This window comes from Panthera uncia, chromosome B1, assembly GCF_023721935.1.
Source record: "Panthera uncia isolate 11264 chromosome B1, Puncia_PCG_1.0, whole genome shotgun sequence".
Taxonomy (NCBI): Eukaryota; Metazoa; Chordata; class Mammalia; order Carnivora; family Felidae; genus Panthera; species Panthera uncia.
This window is the reverse complement of record NC_064811.1, coordinates 31,776,147-31,795,377: the sequence shown is the minus strand read 5'-3', so window position 1 is coordinate 31,795,377 and position 19,231 is coordinate 31,776,147. Positions and strand designations below refer to the sequence as shown.

Genomic DNA, 19,231 nt, shown 5'->3' with positions numbered 1-19,231 from the left:
ATCTAAAAATTATTTGAGATTTCCAAATTATAATTTGAGAAGTGTGAGTTTTCATATGATTTACTGATGGAAATGGTGAAAAAGTAAAAAGGTTAACATCAAGAATTAAGTTCTAGGTCCACCCCTCTCCACCACCCCCACGATCACTTGAATCACATAATCAACATCCATTGGCTATGCAATTAATTACATAACCACTGACTATGCCGTAACTTAGCTCTCATTTCTTGTCAGATCTACTTTTAGGGATAATTATGATTTTGACAAATGCTTTGTTGATTCAATTCTCATCGTATCTTAAGAGAATATTCCTAATATAAACCACTAGTAATCTTACCAAAAAAGAAAAAGTCATTGTATCTTTTATGTTTAAGGTAAAGAGAACTGAAGCCAAGGAGAGCAAGTGCCTTGCCAGGAGTCATGCAGTTCATACATGACAGAAACAGGCCTGTCCACCTTTAAAACCCTTTTACTTTTAATAGCTAGACTGCATCTCCCAGCCTCTGTCAGAGATAGGTGTGGTCTTATAATAGAAATGAACTGTGTCACCTCCAGGCTAAAGTGGCTAAGAGCAGGTGTTCCTTTCTCGTGCTTTCCTTCTCTTATAGGAGTTGAATGGAGAGGACTGAGGGCTTAGATCAAGGAAGAGGTAGTATAGACACATGGAAGATCACTCAGGTAAGAACATTCATATAGGTTATAGTCACAAGAATTCTCACATTGTATTGAGATTTATCTGTCTTAGATGGTAGCAGTATATTGACTAATACATATCTCTCCTAAATTCTCCCAGCCCAACACGTTTTTAATGCATATAAATATGGGCCCTAAAAAATGTTCTGGGAGGAAAACTGTCAATAATAATAACAGAAGCAAAATATATATTATCTAGAATGCATGTGTCATACACTATGAATATTGGTGTAATGACTTTGGAAATCCAATATAATATACTCAAACTTACATTTGAGATAATTATTATAAAAATAAAGTAATATGTAAATATATGTGTATTTATAAATAAATGAGAATTAAAAATTATTTTAAAATCTAGGAGAAAACATGAGCAATAACAAATGACGGTAACTGGTGAATAATGATTTGAAGATTTAAAATATTTTTCAATAAAATGAAGTTTTATATTGTCAAAACATTGACAAGTGATTTTAAGAGTTTTACTGATCTAAGAATGAAAGAAAATTAGAAAATTTAATTTTCATAAACCACAAATTATTTCAAGAACAAGATCAAGTAAATAAATCAAGTGCTTCTTTCTTAGGGTTCCCACATTTCCGATCACATTTCTTATATTAAATTCTCAGTAATGGCGAGGCAATGAGTTAGCTGAATGTTTTTGAGTGATGAATTGCCATTATCCAAGCATAAATTCTAATCAATGTTAAATTCTGAAAGAACAATAGAGCTTTATAATATCATTACAGGCTAGTTTTGATGTTGGTATAAGCCCAATTAATAAATAGGCCATCTCTTTCCTTGTCAAGAACTTTCAGGATGTTGGGTTCTTTAACCTCTGGAATGAATAAGAATAGCTTGGGGAGCCTTTCAGCATCTGTATTCAGAGCCTCATTCCCTAAGACTGATTCACTAGGTCTGAGGTAGGACCTGAACATCACATTTTTTGAAAGCCCTACAGGCGATCTGAACACACATCACAGGCTGAAGGGCAGTGGTGTGCACTTCAAGGAGAGACAAATACATTATACAAATCAGCATTTGATGAACTTACAACTTTACACAATAGATACTTTAAACATGTGTAAACTGAATTTTTGACTAAAATATTTTTATTTTTAATGGTTTTTTTTTTTTTTTGAGAAAGAGAGAGACAGAGTGTGAATGGGGGAAGGGGTAGAGACAGAGGAAGACACAGAATCTGAAGCAGGCTCCAGGCTCTGAGCTGTCAGCACAGAGCCCCACGTGGGGTTCGAACTCACAAACCGAGAGATCGTGACTTGAGTTGAAGTTGGACGCTTAACTGACTGAGCCACCCAGGTGCCCTTGACTAAAATATTTTAAATGAACTAGTTGAACTTAATGGAATATTTGTCATTTTTAAAATGAACATAAAGGTAACACATCAAAATCGTTTATACATATACATATTAACAAACAACAACTTTTGTTTCTAAAATAACATTTCAAACTTTGTTATTTCCTTTTCAAGGCTTCCACTGCCATCACCTATTAAATAAACATATTATTTCAATATGACAATTAATAACTGAGATCTCTGGGCATAGAAATCACTTCAATCCACTGCTACAAATGAAAGATCAAAAGAGGTGCAGGCTTCTGATTTGTATACATGGAAAAGTGAAGCCATCCATTCACAAAAGGATCATGAAAGAGGAAGAAACAGCTACTCAAAAGACTTAAAGAGCTGCACAGCTTTCTAGCATTTCTTGTTTTAAGAAATCAGGGGGTTTACATACACACTTTTGATAATGCAAGAATTAAACTTAAAAAAATTACCACATCTCCATACAACTATAGGACCTTGGCCATTAGAAAAACTATATATAGAATTTTTACATCTAGGAGAAATCTAGTTGCATTTAATCCAATTCCCTTATTTTGAGATAAAATCCACAGCCCAAAATGGCCAATGTAATCAACCAAAGACACACAGGCAGCCGGTTACAGAGCCAGGATCAGGAAGCATTGAGTGTTGCCCAAACCACTCACAAAGAAATGGAAATTCTTGCCTACCTTCATCCTTAAGGATGAAGCTCCCTGTATATACTCTGAGGGTATGAAAGGAGGAGGATGGTATAATATGAATGAGGGTGATTTCACAGACAGATAATATAATTAAGAATTTTAGACAAATGTTTACTTCTATATGACTACCCTTTTGCTAGGTGTAAGAGAAAAGTCTTCTAGGTTTTCATGGGACAGAGATCACCATCTCTATCCCTGGCTAATCAGACTGCTTTTAATACTATGGCTCCATGTAATTTATAATGTTAGTATTTCCTTATCATTTCTTTTCCTGTTATGTATTTTGGTTTGGAGAGTTGAACGGGAGAGGTATAGGGTAGTGAACATTTTAGGAAAATTCTAGAGTTGTGCTTTCCAGTAAATTAGCCACTAGCCTCATAGTGCTATTATAATTTTAAAAAAATGTTTTTTTAATCTTTATTTTTGAGAGAGAGAGAGAGAGAGAGAGAGAGAGAGTGGGGGAGGGGCAGAGAGAGAGGGAAACACAGAATCTGAAGCAGGCTCCAGGCTCTGAGCTGTCAGCACCAGAGCCCAACGCAGGCTTGAACTCACAAACTGTGAGATCATGACCTAAGCTGAAGTCAGATGCTTAACTGACTGAGCCACCCAGGCGCCCCTACAATTTAATTACAATTAAATTTAATTAAACATTCAGTTCTAGTAGATAGACTAGTCATATTTCAAATGCTCAATAACCTCAGGGGGCTAATGGTTGCCAAAATGAATGGTACAGATATAGGACATTTCCATCAATGCAGAAAGTTCTATTAACTTCTTCAATAGCAAAATAGGAATAAGTAATACCTAGTACTTTCTTTAGAGAATCTGTCATGGGAGGATTATTAAATGAAATGATGAATGCATAGCTCTAGCACAAAGTACACAGTCAAGGTAAGCTGTTGGTAGATCCTATGTTTTCACTGGCAAATGGAAAGGCCTATCTTTTGTTTTTATACAATGTTGTTTGGCTGGTTTGTTGGTTGTCTTTTTAAAAAATGATCCCCAGCATTATCAATTTTATAACTAAATTTCATACTTCCTAATTAAAATGGTCTTTTGTAAACCCAGTAGACATCAAAACCCACAATACGATCATTTAAGAATAGGCCACTTACAGAGCATTTAAAATATATTTCTCTGAGATTCTATACAATCTTCCACATAACAGAGGAAACACATCTAACATCTCTGCTTTGTTTTAGTTATATGATGTTACTACAATGGTAAATCATTAAAATCTTTCATAATGGATATTCACTGTGGAGAACTATGCATTGCTGAATATTTCCAAGCTACAAAGAAACATTTAATTTTTAGCTTACTGCCCTGCTGCAGTAGACAATGAACTTGTAAGTCATGAAAATGCCTAAACATAGCAAGGAGGCAAGTATTAAACAGAATAAACTCATCAACTATTTCCAGAGTAACTCTTAATAGGCAATATTGCACCAGAAGTTAGAAACTGTGGGGCTGCAAACAAAGATAGAATCTTTAGTGAAGGAATTTGAAAAGTTTCATGAACTAGAAAGAAAATTAAATAGCAACACTGCCTAACCCTTGCAATTCCTCAGATTTCATACATGTGACACTCACACGTACAAAACACGTACCAAGACCAACATTGCCTTTTATTGAAAAACTACTTAGATTTCTTCACTTTCATCATCAGAATTTGCTTTAAGCTTTCTTCATGGAGTAAATTTTCAAAATAAGTTTAAAAAACCACTTCATAAAAATTACACTGTATGCAGATTTGAATAGAAAACAAAGCTGCATGAGACTCAAACTGGTCTGCTTGGCTTGCTCTCTCTGTGATTTACTCCTAGCTATCTGCCTCATAGCTTCTGGCATTCAGAATTCATGCTTTTGCAAATTGCAAATTACTAGATCATGAATCTTTTGGCATCCTCTACAAATATTCAAAACCACAAATGTAAAATAAGAATGTAAATTGCTTAGTATAGGCTAGCAGTCTCTAAATCTTTTTTATGCATGTCCTTTTCAGTATACTTTTAAGCATGTGCCCAAATATATAGATAGTTACTAATTTATAAAAGATATACAGATACCATTGTACAGTTTTTATATTCTAAAACATAGCAAAGATAGAGCTTTGAAGAATAAGATAAAGGAATATGGTTAGTAATATTCTAATAACTGTATGGTGACAGATGGTAGCTAGATTTATTGTGGTGGTCACTTTATAATGTATATAAATGCTCCCTGTTGTAGATCTGAAACTAATACAATATTGCTTGTCACTACACTTCAATAAAAAAGCATAAGATAAAATGTAAATAGAAGATCTATTTTTGCCATTTCTCCAGCTGATCATTTTGTATATCCCCAGTTGGAGTGTAAGTGCTATTGGAATATAGAGAAGGGAAAGATCAATATGAGATAGTGTTTGGAAAGGCAACCAGTAGCAAGTGAGATCTGAAATGGGTCTTGGAATTAAGTGGGTGAGGAAGAAGAAAGTAAGAAGATTTGAGGTTGTGTCCTTTAAGAGGAGGACAAGGCAGGTGTATAAGAAGAAATGACAAGAGGAAAGGCAAAAGAATACCTTCACCTCTTCCCTTCTCAAGACAAATACTTTTTATTTGAGAGAGACAGAACATGCGTGCATGAGGGCACAGGGGAGGGGCAGAGGAAGAGGGAGAGAGAGAATCATAAGCAGGTCCCACGCCCAGCACAGAGCCAGACATGGGGCTCGATCTCACGACCATGAGATCATGACCTGAGCTGAAATCGAAGAGTAGGACACTTAACCGACTGAGCTACCCAGGCACCCAAGACAAATATTTTTGATTTTGGAATTTAAGGGAGTTTTTCCTGGTACCAGGGCCAGAATATCTATGGTGGAGAGAATTAAATGTCTTAGAAGAATCAAATTGTCTTAAATAATAACCAGTGTGAAGGGAAAGGGCCAATGGGTACTCTTATACAATGCTGCAGAGAATTAAAATAGTAGTAATGTTCCTGGGGCACCTGGGTGGCTCAGTCGGTTTAGAGTCTGACTCTTGATTTCAGCTCAGGTCATGATCCCGGATTCATGGGATCAAGTCCCATGTTGGGCTCTGCACTGACTGCAGCGCCTGCTTGAGATTCTTTCCCCCTCTCTCTGCCCCTCCCCTGCTCATGTGCTCTCTCTCTCAAAAACAGAAATAAATTAAAAACAATAGTAGTATTGTTCCTGAAATGACTCTGACAATACAAATAAAAAACCCTAAAAACGTGCACACCTTTGGGACTTTATCCAAAGAAAACAATCATTTGTATGTATAGAGATGAATAGAGATCTTGCTACAGGGAAGGTTTATCACAGGCTGTTTCTAACAGGAAAATACTGAAAACAACCCAAATTCTAAAAAAGAAACAGAACATTGGTTAAACAAAAGGTGTATCTGTGCAGGGGAGGATGCTGCAGCCATTTAAAAAGATGTAACAGTTAACGACATGGAAAACTGTTCTAGCGGACGTTGTTTTTGCCTATCCAGGATCCCTTCTTATGGTAACAGATCCATGTCTACCTTTTGGGAAACCACACATTCCCCTATCTCAGTCCACATGGCTTGGGAAGAGATGGACCTTCCCCCTGAACAGGGTTGGACAGAGTATCACATCTCCTAGCAATTATGATTGGTTTGAATGAACCCATGACCCAAACAAGGCCAGTAAGAGTCAATTTCAGGATGTTAGCTGGCACTCTTTGAAGAGTCACTCTCTTTCCATTGAGGTTGCTAAGCTGATAAAAAGTAAACATGCAGCTGCTAGTGGCTTTTTTGCTACCATACTGTGAACCTGCCCGAGAAAATGCTGTCACAAAGGAAAACAGAATCTAGAGAGGAAGAGTAATAAGATTTGTGGTGTTATTTGAGTATCTGCATTCAGCCATGAATAAAACTAAGCTTTAACCTTGGATTTTTAATTTATTTATATGAACCAAAAATTTCTCGTTTTTTGCTTTAGTCAGTTTGAGCTGGGCTTCTGTCTTCTACAACAACAACAACAACAAAAAATCCTAATTTTAATATTTGCATCAGGGCAAAAAAGTGGGTTACAAAATAGAATCTATGGTAAGATTCAGATTTTCACTTGAAAAATGCATATATTTATTAAATATGTATAGAAAATATACTTGAAGAACACTTCCCCAAATTTTTTTTTTTTTTTCAACATTTTTAATTTATTTTTGGGACAGAGAGAGACAGAGCATGAATGGGGGAGGGGCAGAGAGAGAGGGAAACACAGAATCGGAAACAGGCTCCAGGCTCCGAGCCATCAGCCCAGAGCCTGACGCGGGGCTCGAACTCACGGACCGCAAGATCGTGACCTGGCTGAAGTCGGACGCTTAACCGACTGCGCCACCCAGGCGCCCCCCCAAATTCTTAATGGCTGTTATTTTGGGATGGCAGGATAGTGATTCTTATTTTTCTGTTTATACTTATCTCTATTTTCCAACATCTCTGTGGTAAAAATACTACATAATATGGAAAAAACTAATTAAAAAATTCTATCTAAAGAACTCTATTCAGCTGTCTTCACCCCTTGCTCTCTGTTGTTTATAACTCCCAAATCATTCTTTCCTTCTACCACAGTAGTGAATTTTGCTGGACACATCGCTACCCAGGTAAAGATCACATTTCTGAGCCTCCCTTGCAACTGGCTGTGGCCATGTGACTAGGTTTTCAACAAAAGAATATGAGCACAATTGATACATGCAACTTATGCTATTCGCTTAATATCTTCCCTTTTCTTTTGTTGGTCCTTCCCACAGGCTAGAATGCAGAGTTGAGTAGCTTTGAGCAGGAGTTGAGTAAGCTTTGAATGTGAAGAAAAGGTAATATCCTACAGGATGGAGAAACAATATGGGAGGAATCTGGATCTCTGTGTAAACTTGTGAAGCAGAGCTACTTATCAGCCCTGAGCTGCTTGCTTATCTGTTAGGAAATAGAAAAATAAACTTCTATTTTATTTGAGCCACTGTACTTCTGAATCTCTTCGTTTATATCATCTTAGCCTATCCCTTACTAATATGCTCCCTAAAGTTAAATGACCAAATTATATGGCTATGTGCATATGGGTGTATATGTGTGTGTGTGGCAGGGTGTGATTGTTTTCATGCCTAATATACCTAACATTAAAATTGTAAAACCTCGCTATCTAGTTCCAAATGGATGAAAATAAAGTACAAGCAATAAGTGGCATAAAGGCAGTTTCTCTGCCTTTAAAATTTGGAGTTATAAAGGCCAGTTGTGCAATTGTAGCACCAATCCTTTTTCCTAGGCTGATTCTTCAGCTTTCTCAGCAGCTCTGCGAACTCATATGATTCCAACAAATTCCTATTCTGTTAAACCAGCCAATTTCAGTTGCTTAAAACTAAGAAGGCACAGTGATGCAGCATACAGAGATGCTTTAGAAGGTTCATGAGCTCCTTGCACTGTATACTAAATATTTAACACATACACATACACACCTACATGTGCACACACACACATGTGTTCCTCAGTTTTAGGTCAAGGGAATCCATGCTATGATTTGGGCATATATGTGTGACAGAACATGCAATACAACCTTCCCAGATACAAGTACATTACAGTTGAACTTCTTTGCAATCCCCGGAAACAGAATTCGTTTCATGTGGAAATGTAGAGGATTTAAATTTCAGACCATACCAGAAATAATAGACTGGTTCAAACAAGGAGATGTGGAGACAACATAAAGAGGGTTAAGAAAAGAAGGTAGCTAGCGCTTAAAAAAAGTGGAGATAACCCCTTGTTGGGAAAGCCTCGAGGAGGACCTAAATGCTTCAAGAAGAGTTAAAGAATAGCAAGGATATCTGTAATTGAAACACAAAGGAATGAGCAGCCAATTAAGATGGGTCAGATGGAAGACTGTGGATAAAGAGTTGTGGCCATGTTAAGGAACTATACCTGTTAGCCAGCCAGGCTTGGCATTTTCAAGAACCAGGCTAAGAAGATTAGCTGAGGAGAGAAAGTGAAATTGGTTTAGAATGAATCATTAACTATTATGTTAATCCAAGCTGAACTTAGTGATGAAATAGTCACAGACAACTGCCTACTGGTGTGTGAGCATGAAATCTACATCTTAATTGCTTGGGCTCAAAATGCAGCCACTTCCAAGTGATCAAGGTCAATATCAACAGTGTAAGTGAGGTTGATAGTATGTATCCTTGATATGATGTTGACTAACATTTCTCCTTCAAGAGAAGGAAAGTCCGAGAAACTGTCACAGCCCAGAGGAGCCTAAGGAGACATGCTAACTAAATACACCATGGGATTCTGGGATTCTGGGATTCTGGAGAGGATCCCACAGTAAAAAAAAGGACATTAGGTAGAAATTCAGAAAATCTGAATAAAGTATGGACTTCAGTTAATAATAATGTATCAACACTGGCTCATTAATAGTAACATATGTATCACACTAATATATTAAAAATAGGAAAAACTGAGGGTAGGAATTCACTACACTATTTTGCAACTTTCCTGTAAATCTAAAACAGTTGTAAAAACACAAAGTTCATTTTTTTTAAATGCAGTTTTATTTCACTTACAAACTTGGAGGAAGTTATCTAGCCTTTCTGTTCTTCATTGGTTTCATCTCTAAAATTAGAATGGTAACAGTGGCTATCTCAGAAATTTGTTGTGAAGACCAAATGACTTAATACTAAAATGCATAAAACAGTGCCTCACAGATACTAAGCAGCCAGTCAGTATTAGCTATTATTAGTTTTGAATATTTGTAAAGTACAGTAATATTTTATGCATATTGCCTAAAGTATGATATCGAGATCTGACATGTAAAATATTAAGGTCTAACTTTATGAACAAAGCTGGAAATAATGAAATTTCCCCCAATATGTCAAAAATGACATAAGTTCAAAGTTGGCAAATCAAGTGAAGTATAAACTGTGTTAGTATTAATCTATGGTCACAAGGTAGGTCAAAATGTAAACTTTGCTGGCCCTGGTAAGAATTCATCCTGCATTAAGGGCTTAGGAACCTAGTACTCACATAAAAGGTGGCAGGCAACTCTCACTTAGGATCTAAAATTCTTCACGGTATAAAAAATAAGTGTTGTATTTTAATGTCAATGTAATGGACTTAGATGATTCCCACGGAGAAAATGCTGGCTAGGTTACAGACCCAAGATCAAAGTCAAAAGATAAAAACTTTTAAATCACTTAGATGTGTGGCAGGAGAAATGAGCGCAAGTCTAAGGGCTGAGACAGACATTTCTTCTTGTTAGAATACAACTAATCAAACACAGGGAACCTACGATGCTTTTAACTACTACCTTGAATTGCACAGACCCACTGTAAGTGCTGGCATTTTTGTGCAGGTAAAACCACTCAGCTGTTTTCCCTTTCTTTCTAATAACTCAAAATTTCAATCTAAGTTCTCAGATTTACCTATGTAAGTAACACGAATGCTTAAAAAAGAAATTGTCTCTTTACCGTTAAGTATCTCCCTGTTATGTCTTTGACATTTTAAAATACCAATCTACAATATACTCAAATAAAATGTTTACTATGTTTTCTTTTTGGAAATATTATGTAAGAAAAAGAATTATTCCCAGTTATATACAAAAATGTGATGAATGTCAGCATAGCTTCTTTTGACATTAACAGTGACAGCTTTTGATTTGTTTACAGTAGAAGGGCAACCACCCAGAGACTGCTCACTTAATCACAAAGCTGGGGGCAAATACATATATCCTGATGACAAAGATCAAAGACTCCGAGCTGAAGGACTGAAGGAAGATGTGAGAATCAGATATATTTAATCTAGTATAAAACAGAGGAGTAATAGCGACACACAAATGTCAATTCTAAATCCAGAATGGTGGGATTTTTTCCCTTTTTGCAATAATATGTTAGGACAGAGATTTCAAAACCTTTGGGAATATTAAGATGCTTTGACACATTTCCCTTCTTATATCTAAAAATCAGAGACTTTTTAAAAGTACATTTTATTTTTGAAATTATAATTTTAAGATTAGTTTGGTCACTGCAAATCTAAATTATTTAGTCCCATCTTATTATTTACCTTCTCAATCTTCTTGATTAGCATTTTTAAAGCAACTACATTTAGACTTTTTAAAATACCATTTTCTTACTTTTATATCCCCTGTAAGTAAAAATGTCAATTTTATATTCTTGAATTATGCATAATCTCTCACTAAAAAAAAAAAAAAAAGGCAACCTTTTTCTTTCATAATGAATATCCCACTAAGATGATATTTTGATATGGATACTAAAGAATACATTAACTTAATTTTAATAATCATTAGTTATGCATACAACCTTTGTTGTAAGAAAGTAAATTATAGCAACCAAGGTGTGTATAACCTTTCCAACTTTATACATTGTATATGTTCACATATGTATAATCTCTCCAAGTAGTAGTTACAGGTTAAGATTTTTTAAATTTATGGTGATAAATAAATGCTTTGTTTTTCTGATTTTGTTAAAATATTCTTGATACAGTGTATTGATTTTCAAATGGAAAGATGATTATTTTTTGGTTTTCCACAAAAATGATACACCGTGAACCTTTTATTATATACATTATTATTCTCTTTATGGCAACAAGTCTCCAAAGAAAATACAAAGCAATGAAACCACACTAACTCAACTGCTCTCCATATTAAAATTATTTGTGTCTCCTATTCACTTAAGATAATGCCAAATCACAAACTAATTACGTTGTTTAAAAATTAAATACACTAGTTACCTATGTAAAGATATGCCCCTCTCTCCAGTATACAAATGATTATAGATGACTGGTCTATATTTATTATTATTCCAACACCACAGTTCAGAATTCCATGTTCTGAAGGTTAGAAGAGAAGGCAGTAAATATCCCCAAGTAATAGGTACTTGAATATATGAACTCATTTTGTCTCCATCTCTTATGATGCCTATAATTGACAATAATCACCATACAAATTACAAGTGTTATCAAAACCTGAAAGAAATTTTAAAAGAAGAATCCAGTAATCAAATTAGACAAACAATAGCCTTTAAATATTTAGAAATATTCCTGAATGAAGCTGAATCAGAAAGATGATTTTCATGCTATAACTTATTACATAATATATAGTGTAGTAGTTTAAACTGATTAATGAGAAAATTCATTTCAAAGATAAAGCCAGGTTCCAAAGGTGAAGATGAATGAAGTCATTGTGAAATCACCAATTTATTCTTTATGTTCTCTCCTCAAACTCACTTCCCCTTCTTGCTCTGCCTTCACCCATTAACCACATCTAGCTCCTCTCCTGAAGGAATGCCCTTCACTTCCCTAAACAGCACAATTTTCAGTGAAGTGAAGGTAACAGGAATTAGCAGCTGTCATCTTAGAAAGAGACATGTTACTGTATTTTCTGTATTAGTCTGGAGAGCTACAACATAGACAGGACAAAGAGAAATAACCATAAGAAAAATATTATTGTAACTACAATGCTGTAAAAAAATTATTGACAACTACAATGTGCATCTCCTTGTAAATCCTTTCATTTTCATTAAAATTAAAACATGACTCACTAATCTGCTGCAAACTAAAGTGTCATGTCTCCTACAGTTTTCATATGACTATAGAAGGTGAATGAATGAAGCAAACTGCAAGGCAATGATGCATAAAATTGCTACTATATATTACTTTCCAGGCAGAACGATATCTATATATGGAACACAAGATATTTCAAAATGAATGCTACTTGTTGTCTTTATAATTTACAGAATTGAAATTAGTATTAGAACATGTTAATAAACCCTAGCAAAAGTACCATATATGCATACCAAGGTATTATGTGTATACATGCAGTGCTATATAGATTTCATACATAAATAATAACACTAAATTATTAACACTATAGAGAATATACCCCCATGCCCCATTTCTAACAGTAAGAAAATAATCAACCTGCATGAACTGGAATCAGATTCATTTTCTTCTTCACTAGTGCCATCATCCACTTCTGGTCTATCCAGCCAGTGTGCACCGCCACAATCTTCTGCTGTAAACTCAAATGCAGGGACTTCAGAGGTGGATGCCATTGGCCAAGAAGGTGAATTCTGAAAATCCAGTTGGCTGGACCTTCGGTAACCAATTGAAGCCAAAGGCAATTGTAGGCTACATGGATCTAAAAACTTTCTCCCACCGTTTGCTCCAGTCTGTCCTCGATTCCAAAATTCTCCCTGCTGGCTGTCAACTGTAGAATTAGATGATGCTTGATGGCTAAACCACCTCCATCTGATTTTCAAAATCTGCTTCACATCAAACTCTTTACGAGAACCAGACATCCTCAGAGAAACCAAGTGATCGTCTAGGCAACGGGCAAAAAGCACTGCACACAGATTTGTGCATCCAACCAAGACAAGAGAAGTCTATGCCCTGCTGTGCACAATAAACAGATTGAAAGGAAATAAATCACATTCACATATATATCTACATTAACTTTTATACGACTATAGCGGAATATAAAGAACAAAGGAGAATGAATAACGATGAAACACGGTGGAACATTCCATTCAATCAGAGCAAACTCTCATCCACCTATCCTGAAGCAGCTAGAGCACTTTCCCCCTTTCTCCTTTCCCATACTGACCATTAGCTCTCACAAACACTGACAGCATTCATTAAAGTCCTTTCAAATGCAGAACACCCCCCTCTTTTCTTAAACCACAAGTGACAGAAACTGAAAGCACTATCCCGTTGCAATATCTCAGTCTCTGCTGCTTAGTGTATTAACTCTTTCATTGCTACAACAAGGAATTTATTCCAGAGCATTTTCCTTTGTACATAAAAATCACTGTAAAACTAAAATGTTTCTATTTTTATACTAAATTCCTAAATGAGATATCACAAAATAATCATTTTTAAAAAGCATGTTTAATTAGATGAGTAATAATGACTTTTAAACTGTGCTTTTTGGGGGGAAGGGAGGGGGAGGGATAAAAAGGTGGGGCTCCAGTTTGTGGCTTTCAGTTTCTATCTTCTTCCTTCAGGAAAGGAGTGTATTTAATTAATACAGTAAGATCTGGGGTAGGATTTCATTTGAGCAAAGAATAGGAAAAAGGAGAAAGAAAAAGTCTGAAAACTACACAGGATCAAAATATGACAGTACTTACTCTTTTCTTCAAATAAACAACTTGAAGCCAGTATTGCCCTATAGTTGGGATTGGGCTGCTTTAATTTAGTATAGTTTCCAAATTTCTATGACACCACTTAGAAGGAGGAAAGTGTAGTTCAAGAAAGCTACCCAGGACTGGGACAGGATTACTTCTTGAGTGTACAAGTACCCTAATGGTGCCCTCTGTTGTTAGCAAAACAGAAAAATAGTCTGAAGATGGTGACAGTTAAGGCAAGCTGATAAAGCAAATAAAAAAATCAAAATTTAAAATACTGAATAGTTACCATGAGCCAGACACCCTACTAAGCGTTGTGAGGGACACAGTTGCATAACATCTTGGTTCCTACCTTCAAAAAGAACTCAATCAAGTTACTGACACAAAAAGCATTTGATAATTTAAATATAAGAAACATTACAATGTTGCAATATTAATATACTGTGATCTACAAATAGAGAAATTGAGTTTTCAAGATGCTCAGCATCTAATGCTATTTCACTCGGAAGACAATGCCTATTATCAACTGACCAGAAAAAAAAAAAAGTCTGTTTTGGAGGCTTACAACAATACTGGGAGGTATAGATCTTAACCTCACACAGCTCTCGAGAAGAATAAAAATTATTCAGAGAAACAAGAATGAGAGGCATGAAAAGCTATCTACAATTTTGTGCTCAATATGGTAGAACAAACCATAAATACTGTAAGAAACAGAAAGAAGGTATCGGGATGGTGTGGAGTGGCATGGGCCAGTTTCATCAGGGAGAAAGCCTCTAGGGATAGTAAGCTATACAGACAGAATGGGGATAGATTTTATTAAAGAAGGAAGATATTAATAAAAACATGAAGTGAGCATATTGACAAAGAAAGGGGGGGGAAACAGCAATGGACCAGCCAGCCAGACATACCTAATTAATTTTAAGGAGCAAAAAGACATAAATTGGAATGAATACGATGAGATAAAACGCCTTGAGCACAAAGCAAAGGTGTAAAGGCTCATAGGCAATAACAAGTGGACCGTTGAACGGGGCACTGTTTTAAAAAATTAATTTGGCAGTAGCATGAAGGATGCATTCAAGAGTAAAATGACTTTCTCTGTCTGCTAACCTGTCATAACTCCATTCTATCCACCTTTATTTCTAACCATTTTCCAACAAGGACACATTGCTTCTTTGGTTGAGATAGAGTCTACATTATGTTGCTCCCTCTTCTATATGCTGTTTGTGTCCCAAGGTCTCTGGTTTTAAGATATTACTCATCCTGGGGTGTCTGGGTGGGTCAGTTGGTTAAGCAACTGACTCTTGATTTTGGCCCAGGTCATGATCTCAAGGCTCATGAGTTCGAGCCCCATGTCGGGCTCCGTGCTGCCAGCACGGGCTTGCCTGGGATTCTCTCTCTCTCCCCCTCCCTCTGCCCCTACCTTGCTCTCGTTCTCTCTCTCAAAATAAATACATAAACCTCAAGATCTTACTCATCTTTTGAGGTTAGCACAGGCACTACTGCCCCAAGAGGCTCCTCCAATTACTCTAGCTTTGTGGTTCTCAACAGAGGTAGCACCAACCCTCCACTCCTACACCCCCAAAAAGGGATTCTGTAAGTCACGGGGGCAGGGGGAAATTTGTAGTTGTTTGATGACCAGAGTGCTACAGACATTAAATGGGTGGAAATGGCAAACATCTTGCAGTTCATGGTACAGACCCTCATAATGGAGAAATGCCACCGCAGTAGTGCATAAGGATCTTGCCATCATCTCCATTCAGCTTTACATAAAAGAATTCTTTTCTCTCCATTGTTTTGAAATTCATCTGTGTTGCTGCCTGTAGCAGCTGATAGTTGGTTTTTATAGCTATACAGTATTTCACTATATAAACATACAACCAAAAAAATGCATTCTATTGCTCATTTTAGTTGTTTCTAGTTTTAGATTTTTAGAAGTAATCCTGCTATGAACACTCCTGTCCATGTTATCTGGTGCACATGTATATGCATTCCTATTGAGTATATATACACAGAAACAAAACTGCTACATCATAAGGTATGCATATGTTCAACTTTGATTATTATTGATTTACACTCCTACAACCATATGAGGATTCCAGTTACTCCATAAACACTGGGATTGTCAGTCTTTAATGTTAGTCATACTGATGGGTGTGTAGTGAAATCCCATTTGATTTTACTTTACATTTCTCGTTATTAATGTTATTGGGTAACTTTTTGTATTTACTGGGCATTTGGACATCCTTTTGTGACAGGGCCTTTGTTTGTCTCTTGATCTTTTTGATTTATTGGCGCTCTTTATTTCTAATATGAGTCTTCTATTAGCCATATAATTTTAATGTAAACCACCCTTTTCCACTGAATTGAGGTATTACTTTTGTTCTTAATTAGCATCTCACATATACAGAGATCAATTTGGGGATGCTAATTGTTCTATTTGTCTATTTTTTTAATGCTTATTTATTTTGAGACAGACAGAGAGAGAGAGAGAGAGAGCACAGGGAAAGGGCAGAAAGAGAGGGAGAGAATCCCAAACAGGCTCCATGCTGTCAGCACAGAGCCCAATGTGGGGCTCGATCCCACCAACCATGAGATCATGAGATCCCACCAAAATCAAGAGTTGGATGCTTAAGACTGAGACACCCAGGTGACCCTACTATCTACTTTTATGCCAATAGTACAGTGTCTTAATTATAGTCTACCTATAAGATGTTTAATATCCATTAAAGTTCCTATCTCCATATATATCCTTTTAGAATAATTTTTAAAGCTAATTTTAGATATTTACCCTTCTCTATATACTTTAAAGTAATTCTACCCAATCCTTTTCTCAACAAAAAGCCCCAACCCTATTGAGATTCTAATTGAAATTGCATTAAATTTGTGTATTAATTTTGAAATGATTGGCATTTTATGATATTAAGGCTTCACATCTAAGCATATATGCTGTTTAGTTTGTTCAGAGCTCATGCTCACCAATAAGATTTTGAAATCTTTTGACTATAGGTTCTGTGCCTTTCTTACAAAACTTTTTATCATGTTCTTTTCTTTCTTTTTGTCACTGTAGTAAATGCAATATTTTATTTCTAGTTCCATTTCCACATGGTTATTGCAATTATAACAAAAGTACTGAGTACATTTATCTTGTATCTAGTCATCTTATCACACTTCTTCATTAGTTATATTTTAAAAATTGGTGTTCATTTTTCATTATGTTAAGTTAGAGATACTTTGAGACATCTAAGTGGAGATGTCAGATAGTTGGATAAATGTTTCTGGAACTCTGATCCCAGCTCCAAAACCTCTAACAGAAGTCTAGTAGTGGAGAAGCCACTAAAGGAGACTGAAAAGGAATAACCAACGAAGAAGTAGAAAATCTACAGGGTCTGGTGACAGGCAAGTCAAAAGATAAAGGTATTTCATGGCAAAAGGCATGGTCACAATGTCAAATAAGAGGTCAAGTATTATATGCAAAGAAATATGTCCACTGGAGTTGGCAACATAAAAAATTTGCCAAATAAGATAGGAGGAGTCTCAGTAAAGGAGTGGGGACCAAAGCCAGACTGTGGTGGGTTGAAGGTTAACGGGATATGAGAGGAATAAGAGAAGACATGTATAGACAACTCATTCAGAAAATGTGAACAGTGGGGCACCTGGTTGGCTCAGTCAGTTAAGCAACCAACTCTTGGTTTCAGCTCAGGTCATGATCTCACAATTTGTAAGTTCGAGCCCTGTGTAGGGCTCTGTGCTGACAGTGCAGAACTTGTTTGGGATTCTCTCTCTTTGCCCCTCCCCTGCTCGTTCTCTCTCAAAATAAATAAATAAGTAAACTTAAAAAAAAAAAAAGAAAATTTGAACAGTGAGGCTGCATAATGGGATTGTAGCTGGAAGAGGTGAAGGATCAAAGTAATGGTTTTGCTTACTTCTTTATTTGTTGCTTTTTAAAAATATGAAGCATATTGGAATGATGAGAATGATCCAGTAGGAAGAAGAGACTGATGACTATAAGGAGAACCACTGGAGCAAAAAACAGTGAAGACTCTGATAAAAGGAAAAGAATGGCACCTGAGTGCAGCAGATGGCTTAGATAGTCATAGGAGGAGGGATACTTCCTCTGTTGTAAGATTTATAACTTTCTAAATGCATCGATTATTTAAAAGGATAGATATGCATTAAGCAATCTACTCAAGATGAAAATCAAATCAGCCCTCTAAAAGGAGTCATGAAATAATAAAGATTAGAGGAGACACTGAAGAATTAAGAAATAAAATGACAGACTAAAGATCCAGCTCCTAAAAACATTTGCCAATATTTTCTCTTACCTCTAGCAAATTTAACCAAAGAAAAAACAAATCAGAATTCAGAAAGAGGATAAAATAAGTCATAATAAAATAAAATATTTAAATAAAGAGTTAAAAACACTAATATGGCTACAAAAATTTTAAATGTCAAGTTGAATAAGGGAAATGCTGACAAATGGAGAGAATTTAAGCAAGCAAAGTTGGAAAATAGTCTTCAAAGATAGAATTTACTCAAAATCCCTTACAGCTAGATCTCTATTTAATAATTTTGCCTAAGGTTAAGCTTGTCTAAGCATGGGCACTTTGGAGAAAAATCTTCATTGTAACAAAAAACATTAAAAAATTATCTATTGATACAGTAGCTTGTTATAGTGCCCATGTTAGAAAGAGCTTTATGGAAATTATTTCCCAGATTTAATTCAATTCTTGGGCCAAATACTTTATTAAAAATGTGTAGTTAGCTTAGGAGTTAATGCTTTAATGGCATGAAATTTAATATTTACATAACACCTTTTCTTCTGTTTCATCAGCTTTTGCCAAACAATATAGAACTGTTTTGCTCAAAAACTTACCCAGCTCGGTTGAGGAGTACTTCTTAAAGTAATTATTCTCACAAGATCAATACATATTAAAAGTCATTACATTGCTAAATTATTAAAATGGTCTGCCTGGACTACTCCATATCAATTAGATCCCTTCCTATTCTCTGTACCCCAACTCTTTAAATTTTTTTTTATAGCACCTATCATTGCCTTGCATACTAGCTGTTTATTTCCTTACTTATTATCTTTATCCTCACTACAAAGTAAGCTATAGTAAAGCTTTGGTTAATCACTACAACCTTATAACTTAGTATGGTAGCTGGCAGACAGTAGGTGCTCTATAAATACTTCTCTAATGACTGAATGTATCGAACAATTACAAGAGCAATAATAAAAATATATACATTTTTGAAATTACAAAGAATCTAATTTAAAAAATATTAGAGGGGCACCTGGTGGCTCAGTCAGTTGAGTGTCCCACTCTGGATTTTGGCTCA

General features: G+C 35.7%; 2 protein-coding genes across 7 annotated transcripts in view; one reads left to right on the top strand and one right to left on the bottom strand.

Moving 5' to 3' along the window:
- RPL9 (ribosomal protein L9) overlaps window positions 1-19,231 on the top strand; it is a 457,174-nt gene that overhangs the window by 350,432 nt on the left and 87,511 nt on the right. The window lies entirely within an intron of this gene.
- KLHL5 (kelch like family member 5) overlaps window positions 1-19,231 on the bottom strand; it is a 97,870-nt gene that overhangs the window by 61,425 nt on the left and 17,214 nt on the right. The window contains exons 1-2 of one of the 6 annotated variants that reach the window (XM_049631939.1): window positions 12,687-18,262; window positions 11,499-11,597 (exon numbers count right to left, since the gene is read on the bottom strand). The exons of 4 other annotated variants lie outside the window; for them this stretch is intronic. In XM_049631939.1, the coding sequence (XP_049487896.1) occupies window positions 11,499-11,597; window positions 12,687-13,066 (479 nt within the window). In that variant the 5' untranslated portion in view covers window positions 13,067-18,262. Of the gene's footprint in view, window positions 1-11,498; window positions 11,598-12,686; window positions 18,263-19,231 lie in introns of those variants that run through there. One more of the 6 variants, XM_049631940.1, reaches the window with a different exon arrangement.